Consider the following 16,282-nt stretch of genomic DNA (forward strand, 5'->3'; position numbering starts at 1 on the left):
TGAAACCAAGGCAATGTGAGACTAAATGGATACACTTTGTTAGACTGCATGACACTAAAAGGTTAAATATAGCCTAGATTTGCAGGCATTCATGACATAAGATGTTTGTTAATCTGTGAAACATCTAAGGGTGAATAGTACAGATAGTATTCAAAAATAACCCCAAAGTGTATAGTAAACATTATGAATTTAATGTAATTATTATTTTTTAACACATTTTACACATTTTTTATTAGCTTTTTTAAATACAGATTCTTATTAACCTTTAATTAAAAATCTTTTTAAGTGAATTTTTTAATATGTAAATAAACAATAATGGTTGTATTTATAATGTTTTAGATGGTTTTGCAATGTGACGATAGATGGATTGTATAGGATGCGATATGGATTTCTATGTATACATACCTATTAAATGTTCTGTACCAATCAAATTAATGCTATTAAGTATGTACTAGCATAATATTTCCCAGGTCTAAGTTAAGATGTGCTTTTAATATGGTTAAGATGTTAAGATGTGCTTTTAATATGATGATGATTAGGGCAGACCGATAGTTTAGTGTCAAATGCTAACGCTATCGTCCATTCAATAACATAACATAGTCATGTCGATTGTGATGCAGACCCACCATGAGAAATGTAATTGGGCCACGTCACGATGACGATTCTTATAGATACACCGAGAGTGAGAGGGCGGTCTGGATTGACTCACCAGATTGGCCGCCAAGTAGCAAATAGGAAGTTAGGACTTGTGATTTAAGGGGACACACTAAGTAGTGTGTAGCATACCAGTAATTCCTCTTGAAAAAGTTTGCATAGGCGCACAAAACGCGTTGGGGCGGAGCCTTGTGTTTGCTCCCAGGAAAGGAACTTTAACAGAGAAAGATCCCGGCGTCCATACATTGGATTATACCAGAGACATTCTAACCAGACTGAGATTTTCCTCTCTTCTTCCCTGTTTGGGATACAGGCTTGTTAAACAATTGTATCTTGTGTTTGTAACTGCATGCAGTGGTGTGTAGTAAAGCTTAAACGTCTACCTTGATGTGGGGTTGCACTTTTTTCTCTTTTCGCTACAGATTGCCTCATAGAGAGTGTTCAGTGACACACCTCTGAAAGTAGCTGCACCCCACGGATCAAGGTGTTTGGGAGAACCCTGGAATCTGAAAAAAGTAAAGGCTTTATTGGACTTCCTGGATTCTAAGAAACTATTACTTTTCTCATATCTGGACGTGGTAAATGTACTGTTCCTTCATCCTTTAATATGTTCATCAGTATACTATTATTTGGTCATTATAGATCATAGGATCTTTTCATTTACAGCATTTGCACAGCACTTCGAGTTAATTTGTATGTAATTTTATGTGCATTGGTTACAATTTGTAAGATCATTATTTTTATATAAAATACCTATCACTTTCAGATATATTGGTATTTAAGATCAGATATATTATAATTGAAATATAATAATTCCAACAGCATACACTCTCTATAAACCTTCAAGATAACATATTTTACCCATTTAGTTGCGCTGCTAATACTCTGTTTTGGGTTAAATTTAATTTATAGATTTCATCCTGGGAAGGCTATCCAACAATAAATTCATTAGAAATTACCTCTCTTCTGTAGACCGTGATCAAAGGCTCTTTGATGTGACATTATCTCTTATAATTTGGACAATGTTTGTTTTTCTTTAGAAGTCCTGTCTATTTCTTTTGTTCTACAAGTCTGTAGTTGAGAACAAAAGGGGGGGGGTTGATATCACCCATTCTAGCGTTTGTTCCCAATGCAGCTAAATCAATTCATAGTAGATAATAGCTAAATGAGATATTAAATCATGTTATATCCAATGCCACACTTGTAATGGCTGGTTATTTAATGTGCGCTCCGTAAATGGGCTAATTTGCCCCATGCGCAACATTAAATAGCGCTCCACTTGTAATCTAGCCCATAGTTACATAGTTGGTACAATATATATATATATATATATATATATATATATATATATATATATATATATATATAAAAATTATTATTTATAGGTATAGATATATACAGATCTCCAAGGCAGATATGCCTTGGGAATCTGAGATGTCAGTGAAGAAAATGGTCTCATAGGCAGCATAGGTGCAAAAATAGGTGACATCTTCATCTGGGAAAATAAAGCTTATCATTGCGTTAGGACACCTGGAGATAACATGGCTCTTAGATCTCACTAACACTACAAAAGCAGGGAGTGAAAGCTGCGTTGAGATTTTCCTATATAGATCCAAAAGGTTGCTCAAATCCCGCAGTATGCGTCTCGTTAGGTACTTTCTTCTTGAATCCTGTGTCAATGCAGCTGACACACACAGAGTGACGAACATTAGGAGAACCAGTCCCACGGACAATTCCCTAATAATGTGATCTCCTCGCTCGGTGTTCTTGTTATAGATCACTCAATACATATTTGGGGGGCCACAGTTTCCTGCATGCAATAATCCTGCACTGAATATTCCCACATTAGGAGAGAAGTCAATTCTATAACGGCCTCTTGCTACGTCTGTGGGTAAAGCAGCATGCTCTCTCCTCACACTATCCGTCCCTTTGTCACAGACCGTACTCAAATTGACCTTGTGGGGGTAGGAAAAGCATTAATATATTAGCTGGTGTAGTCCCAACTAAAATGCTCCTCCAATAGTGTGCACATTGTGTCTTGCAGGATGTACTCAGTAGTCAGCCATTTATCCAGCAAATCTGATTAAAGTGTGTGCAATTGAAAGGAGTATAGTACACCTTGGTACTGTGCTAGGACAGAAAAGATCTCTGCCGGGGGTGTATTGAGGGAGTATGCCTCAGGTAAGGCTCCGGTATATTGCAGCTGATAGATGCCAGACTGGGTTTTAAATGTACCCCAATGTGTGCCAACTTTATATCTGCAGGCTCGACCACAAAATATGCAGTATACCACAGATGGTGAACAGATGAATTTGAGATCTGGAGCAGCTCACAATACTGCGGCCATACTTAAACCGCTGCCCGGAAGGTCCCCCCCAGAAGTAAACTTTTAATGTGTGTGTGTTAGTACGCATCACAAGTAGAAAGAAAAATGTTAGCACAAACGCAATATCTGAAGTCTTCAAGTTAGAGTGTGTTGGCTTTAGCTTGTGTGCAATCTTCTTCTCCCCATCAGACTTCAAAGGGAGAATGCAAACTGAGAAAAAAAAAAAACTTTACACTTATTGCTTGTGCACTACCCCAACACTGAGTTAGACCAACTGCGCTAACCCAAAGGTAGTTATGAATTTTAACATTCTAATTTTCTTCGCATAAAAGAAGCTGTTCTATTAATTTTTAAATAGATATTTCTACATATATATGATTGTTTGTAAAATATATATATATACATATCTATACCTATATAGTACGTTCCCTTTATATTATCACATAGCAAACGTCACTAGTGATTGGTGTGCTATATAAAACTGATGAATAACGGCTATTGTGACTGTGGGGCCTATTATCAAGCCATCAACCGCAAATACGCTGGAAAGAACCTAAGCTCCCCCATTGCCCTGAAAAGTGGCATTTGGATGGGCATTGCCCTTAAAAGGGCATTTAGCTCTATTAGCTGCCTAAAGCCCTAACCTAAAAATAAAACCCACCCAATACACCCTTAAAAAATCCTAGACACTAACCCCAGAAGATTAACTTACAGTTCTGAAGATCCGACATCCATCCTCCAAGAAGCCGGCCCGAAGTCTTCATCTAAGCCCGCTAGGAAGTCTTCATCCAGACGGCAGCTTCTATCGTCATCCATCTCGCGCGGAGCGGCTGCATCTTCAAGACATCCGATGCGTAGCATCCTCTTCCATCGACGTCTTCTTGAACAATGAAGATTCCTTTAAATGATGTCATCCAAGATGGTGTCCCTTAGTTTCCGATTGGCTGATAGAATTTTATCAGCCAATCAGAATTAAGGTTGAAAAAATCCTATTGGTTGTTGCAATCAGCCAATAGGTTTGAGCTTTCATCCTATTGGGCTGATCCAATCACCAATAGGGATTGAGCTCGCATTCTATTGGCTATTGGATCAGCCGATAGATGAAAGCTCAATCCTATTGGCTGATTGCAACAGCCAATAAGATTTTTAAACCTTAATTCTGATTGGCCTGAAAGAATTCTATCAGCCAATCGGAATCTAACGGACGCCATCTTGGATGACATCATTTAAAGGGAACCTTCATCTCGTAGGTAGTCGTCGGGAAAGAAGAGGATGCTCTGCGTCGGATGTCTTGAAGATGGAGCCGCTCCGCGCCGGATGGATGAAGATAGAAGATGCTGTCTGGATGAAGACTTCTGCGGGCTTGGATGAAGACTTCGGCCGCTTGGATGAAGACTTCTGCGCGGCTTCTTGGAGGACGAATGTCAGATCTTCAAACTGTAAGTAAATCTTCTGGGGTTAATGTTAGGATTTTTTAAGGGTGTATTAGGTGGGTTTATTTTTAGGTTAGGGCTTTGGGCTGCAATAGAGCTAAATGCCCTTTTAAGGGCAATGCCCATCCAAATGCCCTTTTCAGGCAATGGGGAGCTTAGTTTTTTTTAGTTAGCTTTTTTATTTGGGGGGTTGGTTGTGTGGGTGGTGGGTTTTACTGTTGGTGGGGTATTTGTATTTTTTATTTACAGATAAAAGAGCTGATTTCTTTTGGGCAATGCCCCGCAAAAGGCCCTTTTAAGGGCTATTTGTAGTTTATTGTAGATTAGGATTTTTTTTATTTTGGGGGGGGGCTTTTTTATTTTCATAGGGCCCTTAGATTAGGTGTAATTAGTTTAAATCTTTGATAATTTCTTTTTTATTTTTGTAACTTAGTGTTTATTTTTTTGTGTAACTTAGTGTTTGTCATTTTTTGTAACTTAGTAATTTTTAGTGTAGATTTAAATTATTTGAGTAGGAATAGGGTTTTAATATATATTATAGTTTAATTTAATTTGTAGTTTAATTGAAATTTTAGTATAAAATTTAGTTAGGTTTAATTTTTATTTTAATATAGTTTAATGTAATTTATTATAAAAGTTAGGGTAGGTTAATTATTAATTTAATAGTAGTTTAATGTAATTTTATCATAAAAGTTAAGTAGTTAATTAATTTAATATAGTTTAATGTAATTTTATTATAATAGTTAGGCTAGGTTAATTATTAGTTTAATTTAATTTAATTTTAAAGGTCAGTTTAAATTTATTATAAGATAGGGATGAGTTAATATTTAATATAAAGTTAGCGGGTTGTTAGGTTTAGGGGTTAATAGGTTTATTTAGTTTATGGCAATGTGGGGGGGCTGGCGGTTTAGGGGTTAATAACTTTATTTAGTTGCGGTTGGGATGCGGGAGCAGCGGATAGGGGGTTAATAACATAATGTAGGTGGCAGCGGTGTATGGGGCAGCAGATTAGGGGTTAATAACATAATGTAGGGTGGAGGTGGGATCCAGGAGCGAGGGATAGGGGTTAATAGATTTATTAGGCGTGCGGGTGGGCTCCGGAGTGGTGGTTTATGGGTTTAATAAACTTTATTTAGTTGCGTGGGGGCTCCGGGAGCTGTGGTTTAGGGGTTAATAATTTTATTTAGTTGCGGCGGGGTCCGGGAGCAGGCGGAATAGGGTTAATACATTTATTTAGTGGGTGGTGGGGCTCCGGGAGCAGCAGGATAGGGGTTTAAACATTTTAGTATAGTGGCGGTGCTTAGTGACAGTATACAAATAGAGCTGGGAAAAAGCCGAAGAGCAGCGAGATCGATGACTGTTAGTTAACAACAGTCCGCTGCTCATTGCCGCCGTACTTGGAGCGCGGCTTTTTGACAGCTTTTTGTTAAATATGGAGAACGTATTCAGGTCCGCGACAGCGATGTTAGGCGATGTTAGGCGAGGCGTATTGGGTGCCCGATGGCGAATGCAGCACAGTTGACGGCTTGATAAATAGGCCTCTGTATGTTGAAGCCGCCTGGAGTTTTGAGAAGAATATGCTGGGCTAATTATTGTTATCCCAGTGTAACCATGGCTGGAGACAAGTGATGCAGAAGTGCTTTTACACTTTACCCGTATGGCTCCCTCATGAAGGAACGAGCAGCTAAAGTGAACTATACAAGAAGGGAATTCTGTGCAAGCTCTGCCTAAACAAGTGGCGTTGAGCGTACCCATTACATACAGTGGGATGAAGTTTTCAGCAAAGGTGGTGTAACGGTTTTGCCGTCTATACCGCAAGGTAGATACAAGTTTCCGTCTCCTTTGTCACAGTAATAACTTTTGCGTGACCCTTTCCTACTCCGGTACGTGCTTTGTTGCAATTAGAGGACACAAAACATTTGGCACTTTATTATATTTATTGTAAGATGCATGTAATTGGGACTCCGCTTTTTACAAATGTGGCAATATTTTCATTGTAATTTATGATGCTTTGGGAAGTGTTTTGTATATGCATAAACCATTTAGTGCAGCCGTTGTCACTCTTTAGCAGTGAGGATTTTATCAATTGCACTTTCTATTTTCTATAGGCTGTTTATGGTTTAGTGACTGCTAGCACATTGCCATAAACTTGCTTGTTATTACTGAGTGCAACTAATGACACGTCTCTAGTTTTGTTAACTTCAGTTTGTAAATATAACATACTATTCCTAAAGCCCATTTACACAGGCCATATTTTGCAGTACAGTGGTCCCACACCTTGCTATCTCTCCCTCTCTTTTGCTCTCTCTCTCCCCCTCTCTTTTGTTCTCTCTCTCACCCCCTCTCTTTTGCGCTCTCTCTCACCCCCTCTCTTTTGTGCTCTCTCTCAGCCCCTCTCTTTTGCTCTCTCTCCCCCCCTCTCTTTCGCTCTCCTCTCCCTCCCCTCTCTTTAGCTGTCTCTCTCCTCCCCCCTCTCTTTGCTCTTCCCCCCCCCTTGCATTCTCTCCCCCCTCTCTTTTGCTCACTCTCTCTCTCCCCCCTCTCTTTTGCTCTCTCTCTCCCCCCTCTCTTTTGCTCTCTCTATCCCCCCTCTCTTTCGCTCTCTCTTTCTCCCCCTCTCTTTTGCTCCCTCTTTCTCCCCCTCTCTTTTGCTCTCTCTTTCGCTCTACCTACCCCTCTCTTTGCGCTACTCTCCTCCTCTTTTGCTCTCTCTCCCCCCCTCTCTTTTTCTCTCTCTCCCCTCTTCTGTCTCTTAGCTCAGAGCATTTTTTATTTTTCACAGTACACAGTACTAGTTTCATGCGTGTCATATTAGATAGCATTGTGCTCACTTCCCGTTAAGTTATTTAGGAGTCTGCACTGATAGGCTAAACTGCATGTCTGTCAAAAGCACTGAGGTAAGGGGGGCAGTCTGCAGAGGCTTAGATACAAGATAATCACAGAGGTAATATGTGTATAATTAGAACATTATTGGTTATGCAAAACTGGGGAACGGGGTGATGAAGGATTATCTATCTATTTAAAAATTAAAATTCTGGAGTAGACTGTCCCTTTAAGTGGATTTTATTATGGTACAGCATTTGAAGAATGAACCCATGTGCAGAGGAATAGGGAAAGTTAAGATATTTTTTCAGTGAAAGGATTTAGGCAATTAAGAGTTAATTAGATAGAAGTGTATTTGCAGTGGGGGATTTAGACAGAGGGTTTAAATCATTAGGGAAATGCTGTGGCCATTTGTATGTATTGATGTAAATAAGACACCTGCCTAGACACCTACACAGTGCTCAAAACTACTGCCAGGGTTACTTTGTTACATGGTATTTCTCAGAACAATGCTGATTCATCATTTATAAGGGCTTTTATCAATATCAGATTATAGGAAATGCAGATACTGAGAAAAATATCAAATATTTCTAAAACAGGCCTTATTAATATCAATTAATTTTGTCATGGAAGGATTGGAAAACTGTTTTTAAAAGACAAGACATTTTCACCACTAATGGTGTTATAGAAGGTTTTGAGTACAGTTAAAAAAAAAAAAGAGATTTTTTACCAAGTAGGAAAATGTGTTATCTGCTGTGATTATCAGAAACACTAGAGCCTTTAAAGGATATTGTACACTAGATTTTTCTTTGCATAAATGTTTTGGACATGATCCATTTATATAGCCCATTTGGGAGTGTTTTTGTAACAATATATAGTTTTGCTTATTTTTTAATAACACTGTGTTGTGTTTCAGACTCCTAACCAAGCCCCGGAATATCAGATGTAGACCAAGTCCTGCTGCTGTTGTTTGTATAATCTGTCTTTTCAAATGTAGGGAAGGGGGAATTGTCTGCTCTTCCTGATTTCCCAGCCCCATTCACTGGGTGTCCCAGTCTAACCTCATCAACAATGCTAAACCTGGAGCTTCTAAGTAAGTTTTTAAAAGGTTTTATAACTGGATTTTTACATTACTATCTGTCCATATTCTTCTTTATAATAGTGTCTACACTCAGTTATATGAAAATTGGAGTACACTGTCCCTTTAACATCCTATATAATAAAAGGCCAAGTGTGTTTGTCCGAAGCTGTCATGCGCAGTAGAGACTGCACGTGAGGACAAACACACCTGGCCTTCCAAGTAACCTAGCGTTGTGTGGTGGAGTGGGCATGGCCGGGGCGGGTGCGGAGTGGGGCGTGGCGGGGCAGGAGTGACGTGGGTGTAGCCGTGGCGTGACGTGGGCGGGCGTGACGTGGCGGGGCCCACATACCAGGCCGGCTGCTAAGAGACAGAGAGCTCTAAAGAGGGGGTAGGGAGAGAGAGACAGCAAAAGAGAGAGGGAGAGAGAGACAGCAAAAGAGAGAGGGGGAGAGAGACAGCAAAAGAGAGGGGGGGAGAGAGGCAGAGCAAAAGAGAGGGGGGAGAGAGACAGAGCAAAAGAGAGGGGGGAGAGAGACAGAGCAAAAGAGAGGGGGGAGAGAGACAGAGCAAAAGAGAGGGGGGAGAGAGACGCAAAAGAGAGGGGGGAGAGAGACAGAGGCAAAAGAGAGGGGGGAGAGAGACAGAGCAAAAGAGGAGGGGGGGAGAGAGACAGAGCAAAAGAGAGGGGGGGAGAGAGACAGAGCAAAAGAGAGGGGGGGAGAGAGACAGAGCAAAAGAGAGGGGGGAGAGAGACAGAGCAAAAGAGAGGGGGGAGAGAGACAGAGCAAAAGAGAGGGGGGAGAGAGACAGAGCAAAAGAGGAGGGGGGAGAGAGACCAGAGCAAAAGAGAGGGGGGAGAGAGACAGAGCAAAAGAGAGGGGGAGAGAGCAAAAGAGAGGGATGGGAAGAGAGACAGAGCAAAAGAGAGGGGGGAGAGAGAGAGAGCAAAAGAGAGGGGGGAGAGAGCAGAGCAAAAGAGAGGGGGGAGAGACAGAGCAAAGAGAGGGGGGGGAGAGACAGAGCAAAAGAGAGGGGGGAGAGACAGAGCAAAAGAGAGGGGGGAGGAGACAGAGCAAAAGAGGAGGGGGGAGAGAGAGAGCAAAAGAGAGGGGGGAGAGAGAGCAAAAGAGAGGGGGGAGAGAGAGAGAGAGAGCAAAAGAGAGGGGGGAGAGAGAGAGAGAGCAAAAGAGAGGGGGGAGAGAGAGAGAGAGAGAGAGCAAAAGAGAGGGGGAGAGAGAGAGAGGCAAAAGAGAGGGGGGGAGAGAGAGAGAGCAAAAGAGAGGGGGGAGAGAGAGAGAGAGCAAAAGAGAGGGGGAGAGAGAGAGAGCAAAAGAGAGAGGGGGGGAGAGAGAGAGAGAGAGCAAAAGAGAGGGGGGGGAGAGAGAGAGAGGCAAAAAGAGAGGGGGGGAGAGAGAGAGAGCAAAAGAGAGGGGGAGGAGAGAGAGAGCAAAAGAGAGGGGGAGAGAGAGAGAGCAAAAAGAGTAGGGGGGAGAGAGACAGCAAAAGAGAGGGGGAGAGAGACAGCAAAAGAGAGAGAGGGGGGAGAGAGACAGCAAAGAGAGAGGGGGGAGAGAGACAGCAAAAGAGAGAGGGGGGAGAGAGACAGCAAAAGAGAGAGGGGGGAGAGAGACAGCAAAAGAGAGAGGGGGGAGAGAGACAGCAAAAGAGAGAGGGGGGAGAGAGACAGCAAAAGAGAGAGGGGGGAGAGAGACAGCAAAAGAGAGAGGGGAGAGAGACAGCAAAAGAGAGAGGGGGAGAGAGACAGCAAAAGAGAGAGGGGGGAGAGAGAGAGCAAAAGCGAGGGGGGAGAGAGAGAGCAAAAGCGAGGGGGGAGAGAGAGAGTAAAAGCGAGGGGGGAGAGAGAGAGCAAAAGAGAAGGGGGGGAGAGAGAGAGCAAAAGAGAGGGGGGGAGAGAGTAAAAGAGAGGGGGCGAGAGAGAGAGAGAGCAAAAGATAGGGGGAGAGAGACAGCAAAAGAGAGGGGGGAGAGAGACAGCAAAAGAGAGGGGGGAGAGAGACAGCAAAAGAGAGGGGGAGAGAGACAGCAAAGAGAGGGGGGAGAGAGACAGCAAAAGAGAGGGGGGAGAGAGACAGCAAAAGAGAGGGGGGGAGAGAGACAGCAAAAGAGAGGGGGGGAGAGAGACAGCAAAAGAGAGGGGGAGAGAGACAGCAAAAGAGAGGGGGGAGAGAGAGAGAGAGAGCAAAAGAGAGGGGGGAGAGAGAGAGCGAGAGCAAAAGAGAGGGGGGAGAGAGAGAGAGCAAAAGAGAGGGGGGAGAGAGAGAGCAAAAGAGAGGGAGGAGAGAGACAGCAAAAGAGAGGGGGGGAGAGAGAAAGCAAAAGAGAGGGGGGAGAGAGACAGCAAAAAGAGAGGGGGGAGAGAGAGAGCAAAAGAGAGGGGGGAGAGAGAGAGCAAAAGAGAGGGGGGGAGAGAGAGAGCAAAAGAGAGGGGGGAGAGAGAGAGCAAAAGAGAGAGGGGGGGAAGAGAGAGAGCAAAAGAGAGAGGGGGGAGAGAGAGAGAGCAAAAGAGAGAGGGGGGGAGAGAGAGAGCAAAAGAGAGAGGGGGGAGAGAGCGAGCAAAAGAGAGAGGGGGAGAGAGAGAGCAAAAGAGAGAGGGGGGGAGAGAGCGAGCAAAAGAGAGAGGGGAGAGAGAGACAGCAAAAGAGAGAGGGGAGAGAGACAGCAAAAGAGAGAGGGGGAGAGAGACAGCAAAAGAGAGAGGGGGAGAGAGACAGCAAAAGAGAGAGGGGGGAGAGAGAGAGCAAAAGCGAGGGGGGAGAGAGAGAGCAAAAGAGAGAGGGGGGAGAGAGAGAGCAAAAGAGAGAGGGGGGAGAGAGAGCGAGCAAAAGAGAGAGGGGGGAGAGAGCGAGCAAAAGAGAGAGGGGGGAGAGAGACAGCAAAAGAGAGAGGGGGGAGAGAGACAGCAAAAGAGAGAGGGGGGGAGAGAGACAGCAAAAGAGAGAGGGGAGAGAGACAGCAAAAGAGAGAGGGGGGAGAGAGACAGCAAAAGAGAGAGGGGGGAGAGAGAGAGCAAAAGCGAGGGGGGAGAGAGAGATCAAAAGCGAGGGGGGAGAGAGAGAGTAAAAGCGAGGGGGGAGAGAGAGAGCAAAAGAGAAGGGGGGGAGAGAGAGAGCAAAAGAGAGGGGGGGGGAGAGAGCAAAAGAGAGGGGGCGAGAGAGAGAGAGAGAGCAAAAGATAGGGGGAGAGAGACAGCAAAAGAGAGGGGGGAGAGAGACAGCAAAAGAGAGGGGGGAGAGAGACAGCAAAAGAGAGGGGAGGAGAGAGAGACAGCAAAAGAGAGGGGGAGAGAGACAGCAAAAGAGAGGGGGGAGAGAGACAGCAAAAGAGAGGGGGGAGAGAGAGACAGCAAAAGAGAGGGGGGAGAGAGACAGCAAAAGAGAGGGGGGAGAGAGACAGCAAAAGAGAGGGGGAGAGAGACAGCAAAAGAGAGGGGGGAGAGAGAGAGAGCGAGAGAGAGAGGGGGGAGAGAGAGAGCGAGAGCAAAAGAGAGGGGGGAGAGAGAGAGCAAAAGAGAGGGGGGAGAGAGAGAGCAAAGAGAGAGGGGAGAGAGACAGCAAAAGAGAGGGAGGAGAGAGACAGCAAAAGAGAGGGGAGAGAGAGAGAGCAAAAGAGAGGGGAGAGAGAGAGAGCAAAAGAGAGGGGAGAGAGAGAGAGCAAAAGAGAGGGGGGAGAGAGAGAGAGAGCAAAAGATAGGGGGGGAGAGAGCAAAAATTAGGGGGAGAGAGACAGCAAAAGAGAGGGGGGAGAGAGACAGCAAAAGAGAGGGGGGAGAGAGAGACAGCAAAAGAGAGGGGGAGAGAGAGAGAGAGAGAGAGAGAGCGCAAAAGAGAGGGAGGAGAGAGACAGCAAAAGAGAGGGGGGGAGAGAGACAGCAAAAGAGAGGGGGGGAGAGAGACAGCAAAAGAGAGGGGGGGAGAGAGACAGCAAAAGAGAGGGGGGGAGAGAGACAGCAAAAGAGAGGGGGGGAGAGAGACAGCAAAGAGAGGGGGAGAGAGACAGCAAAAGAGAGGGGGGAGAGAGACAGCAAAAGAGAGGGGGAGAGAGACAGCAAAAGAGAGGGGGGAGAGAGACAGCAAAAGAGAGGGAGAGAGAGAGCAAAAGAGAGGGGGGAGAGAGAGAGCAAAAGAGAGAGGGGGAGAGAGAGAGCAAAAGAGAGAGAGGGGGAGAGAGAGAGAGCAAAAGAGAGAGGGGGAGAGAGAGATCAAAAGAGAGAGGGGGGAGAGAGAGAGCAAAGAGAGAGGGGGGAGAGAGAGAGAGCAAAGAGAGAGGGGGGGAGAGCGGAGAGCAAAAGAGAGAGGGGGGGAGAGAGAGAGAGCAAAAGAGAGAGGGGGGAGAGAGAGCAAAAGAGAGAGGGGGGGAGAGAGAGAGCAAAAGAGAGAGGGGGGAGAGAGAGAGAGCAAAGAGAGAGGGGGGAGAGAGAGAGCAAAAGAGAGAGGGGGGAGAGAGAGAGCAAAAGAGAGAGGGGGAGAGAGAGAGCAAAAGAGAGAGGGGGAGAGAGAGAGCAAAAGAGAGAGGGGGGAGAGAGAGAGCAAAGAGAGGGGGGAGAGAGAGAGCAAAGAGAGGGGGGAGAGAGAGCAAAAGAGAGGGGGGAGAGAGAGAGCAAAAGAGAGAGGGGGAGAGAGAGAGCAAAAGAGAGGGGGGAGAGAGAGAGCAAAAGAGAGGGGGAGAGAGAGCAAAAGAGAGGGGGGAGAGAGAGAGAGAAAAAGAGAGGGGGGAGAGAGAGAGCAAAAGATAGGGGGGGGGAGAGAGAGCAAAGAGGAGGGGGGGAGAGAGAGAGCAAAAGATAGGGGGGGGAGAGAGAGAGTAAAAGAGAGGGGGGATGAGAGAGAGCAAAAGAGATGGGGGAGAGAGACAGCAAAAGAGAGGGGGAGAGAGAGAGCAAAAGAGAGGGGGAGAGAGAGAGAGCAAAAGAGAGGGGGAGAGAGAGAGCAAAAGAGAGGGGGAGAGAGAGAGCAAAAGAGAGGGGGGAGAGAGAGAGCAAAAGAGAGGGGGGGAGAGAGAGAGCAAAAGAGAGGGGGGAGAGAGAGAGAGCAACAAGAGAGGGGGGGAGAGAGAGAGCAAAGAGAGGGGGGAGAGAGAGCAAAAGAGAGGGGGGGAGAGAGAGAGAGCAAAAAAGAGGGGGGAGAGAGAGAGAGAGAGCAAAAGAGAGGGGGGAGAGAGAGAGAGCAAAAGAGAGGGGGGAGAGAGAGAGAGCAAAAGATAGGGGGGGAGAGAGAGAGCAAAGAGAGGGGGGAGAGAGACAGCAAAAGAGAGGGGGGGAGAGAGACAGCAAAAAGAGAGGGGGAGAGAGACACACATGATGCCAGTTTAGTTGGAAGGCCAGGTGTGTTTGTCCTCGTGCACAGTCTCTACTGCGCATGACAGCTTCGGACAAACACACTTGGCCTTTTATTATATAGGATTCCTTTTCTCAGTATTCTGCATACAACTAACTATAGGTCATCAAAAGTAACTGTCACTCCTGGGATCATCTACTCTCCTTGCTTATTTAACCCCCCTTTAAGCCCATTCTTAATAGACACTGAAACAATAACAAATGAATAATTTAGAATAAATGTGCAATAAAGCCCTTTGAAGGGATGAGGGGAATCTATATTTGCTATATCAACTTTTAAACATTAAAGGGACATGAAACCCATTTTTTTTTATTTCATGATATAGAGCATGCAATTTTAAACAACTTTCTAATTTACTTCTATTATCTAATTTGTCTAATTCTCTTGATATTCTTTGCTGAAAAGCATATCTAGATAGGCTCAGTAGCTGATGATTGGTTGATGCACTTAGAAGCCTCATGTGATTGGCTCACCCATGTGCATTGCTTTTTCTTCAACTAAGGATATCTAAAAAAATAAGCAAAATAAATAATTGAAGTAAATTGGATTGTTGTTTAAATGTGTATTTTTTTCTGAATAATGAAATAATTTTTTGGGGTTTAGTATCCCTTTAAATAAAGTGATAAAATACAATGTTTCCCTTTAGATTTATACACATGACAAAATGCTAAAATATCATAATCAAAATTTGATGATGCTCCATAAGCGATTTCCATATTTATGGTCATTAAATGATACAGAGAAGTGCACAATTACTGAATGTAACAGAACATAACTTATTTTTCATTATGAAATAGTCAAATTTTGTTGATTAAGAAAAGTTTCATATCCAAACAAAACACATTACATTTTTAACATGCTACATTTTTGTTAAACGTTTCATGCAAACGATAAATGATTTCAGCATTACCCTGCATAATTGTACCTTTCTATGGAAGCTGAAATTGCTTCATACTAGACCCTAGATCTCACCAGTCCCTCCAAATTGATCCTACCTCCCATGGGATAATTTATTGATCCCTCCTGCAATCTGCATTTACAACTGATTTTTTATTTTCTTTCAGTATTTCAGTCCAAACAAGATCTCTTTTGGAAGTGGCATACCAGTTAACCCATTATAATTGTCTATGTACACTTTATAAATAATTTAAACAATTACATATTTTTCACAAAATAAATGTAAGCATAATTATTTAAAGCTTTAATACATTATTAGTTTGAATCTTTTATAATTGCTCAATGAATAGAAGACTGTCAATGATCTTTTTATTAACTTATTTAACAGGATTAGACTAATCAGCAATCAACACTATAAATATAATTCTAAACTTCTCAATATGACTAACTATTCACATTCTGATCTCTTCAACACTAAATACAGTATTTAATGTTACCCTAATTTGTAGATTTCTCATCAAATCAAAACAAACTATTGTTTAAGTGACAATCCCTATGTAGCATAAGGTCAAACAATTCAGTGTGATGCCATTAAGCATCTGCATCCTTTGAATAGTTACTTACAAGCACCTGAAACCTTATAAAATATTCATTGAAAAAGCTTAAGCTTCCATTCAGCTGTGGTAGTACACACTTATGTTTGAATGACATGCACTGCTATGACTAGTGTCTCTTAATGATGCTGCTGGGCACAACTAAAACAATCAGTACAATGCATCGTTTTAATGATATCATTACTCCAAACATTGCCTTTTTGTTATTTAAAGACACAGACACACATGTATAAGTAATAGGGCTAAATACATAAAGGGTTAAACACAACACACCTTTTATATTCAGGTGGCTTAATTAAATCATTCTTACAAACCTGTATATTTAAAAAAGCCTCACTTCAAAGTACCACATAACAATCTCACACTGCACTAGATAGGAAATGATAACAAAACTTTGACAGTGAATTCAATTCACTACGAAGTGCAAAACTATCAACACTACGGTATGACTGATAATAAAATGGTTTAAGCAGAAAAAAATATAAACTACTTACATGCTCCCATTTTTCCTTCCTTCGCAGCCAGACGCTTGCACTATAATCCTGATGTTTCACAGTGCTGTAGAAGTTGCCACTTACTCTTGAGAAGCTCTGGGATGGCTCTCTAGGTCTACTCTTCAATTTTATCTGATCAAACCCCTCTGGAAAGCCACTCACTCTTGACTTCCATCTTAAATTACCAGCTACCGTACAAAATATAATTCACAATATGCAAAAAAAAATATATATTCGTATAATAATAATTCCCTGAATTAAGAAAAACACACTTGTTCAAATACATTCATTGAACATTATGGTTTGCTAAATAAAGAATGAAAATTCAATGTAAATGATTATCAAATGTGTTAATATTCCGATTAGATAATGTAGTTGGGATTGGATTGTTTTTCTCTCAGTAATGTCCAGATGTTCAAGCAGACAGCAGAAACTGTAGCGCGAGAAAACAGCAAAGACAGAAGCAGCAGTTAGAATGGGAGGGGCAGAGGGGATGGAGCTAGACGTTACTGCAGTGATCTGCAGGAAAAAAAGTACTGTAGTGTTAATAGTCACCAGCTAACACTATCCCATAAACTCCATAACATCTACCACAAACGCATAATA

General features: G+C 43.2%; 1 protein-coding gene across 1 annotated transcript in view; it reads right to left on the reverse strand.

The window, feature by feature from the left end:
• PLD5 (phospholipase D family member 5) overlaps positions 1–15,851 on the reverse strand; it is a 950,676-nt gene extending 934,825 nt beyond the window's left edge. Inside the window, 2 exon segments of the mRNA XM_053712279.1 lie at positions 15,677–15,824; positions 15,826–15,851. Coding sequence (XP_053568254.1) covers positions 15,677–15,824; positions 15,826–15,851 — 174 coding nt within the window.
• Positions 15,852–16,282: the final 431 nt, after the last annotated feature.

This window comes from Bombina bombina, chromosome 4 (assembly GCF_027579735.1).
Source record: "Bombina bombina isolate aBomBom1 chromosome 4, aBomBom1.pri, whole genome shotgun sequence".
In the NCBI taxonomy this organism is placed as follows: domain Eukaryota; kingdom Metazoa; phylum Chordata; class Amphibia; order Anura; family Bombinatoridae; genus Bombina; species Bombina bombina.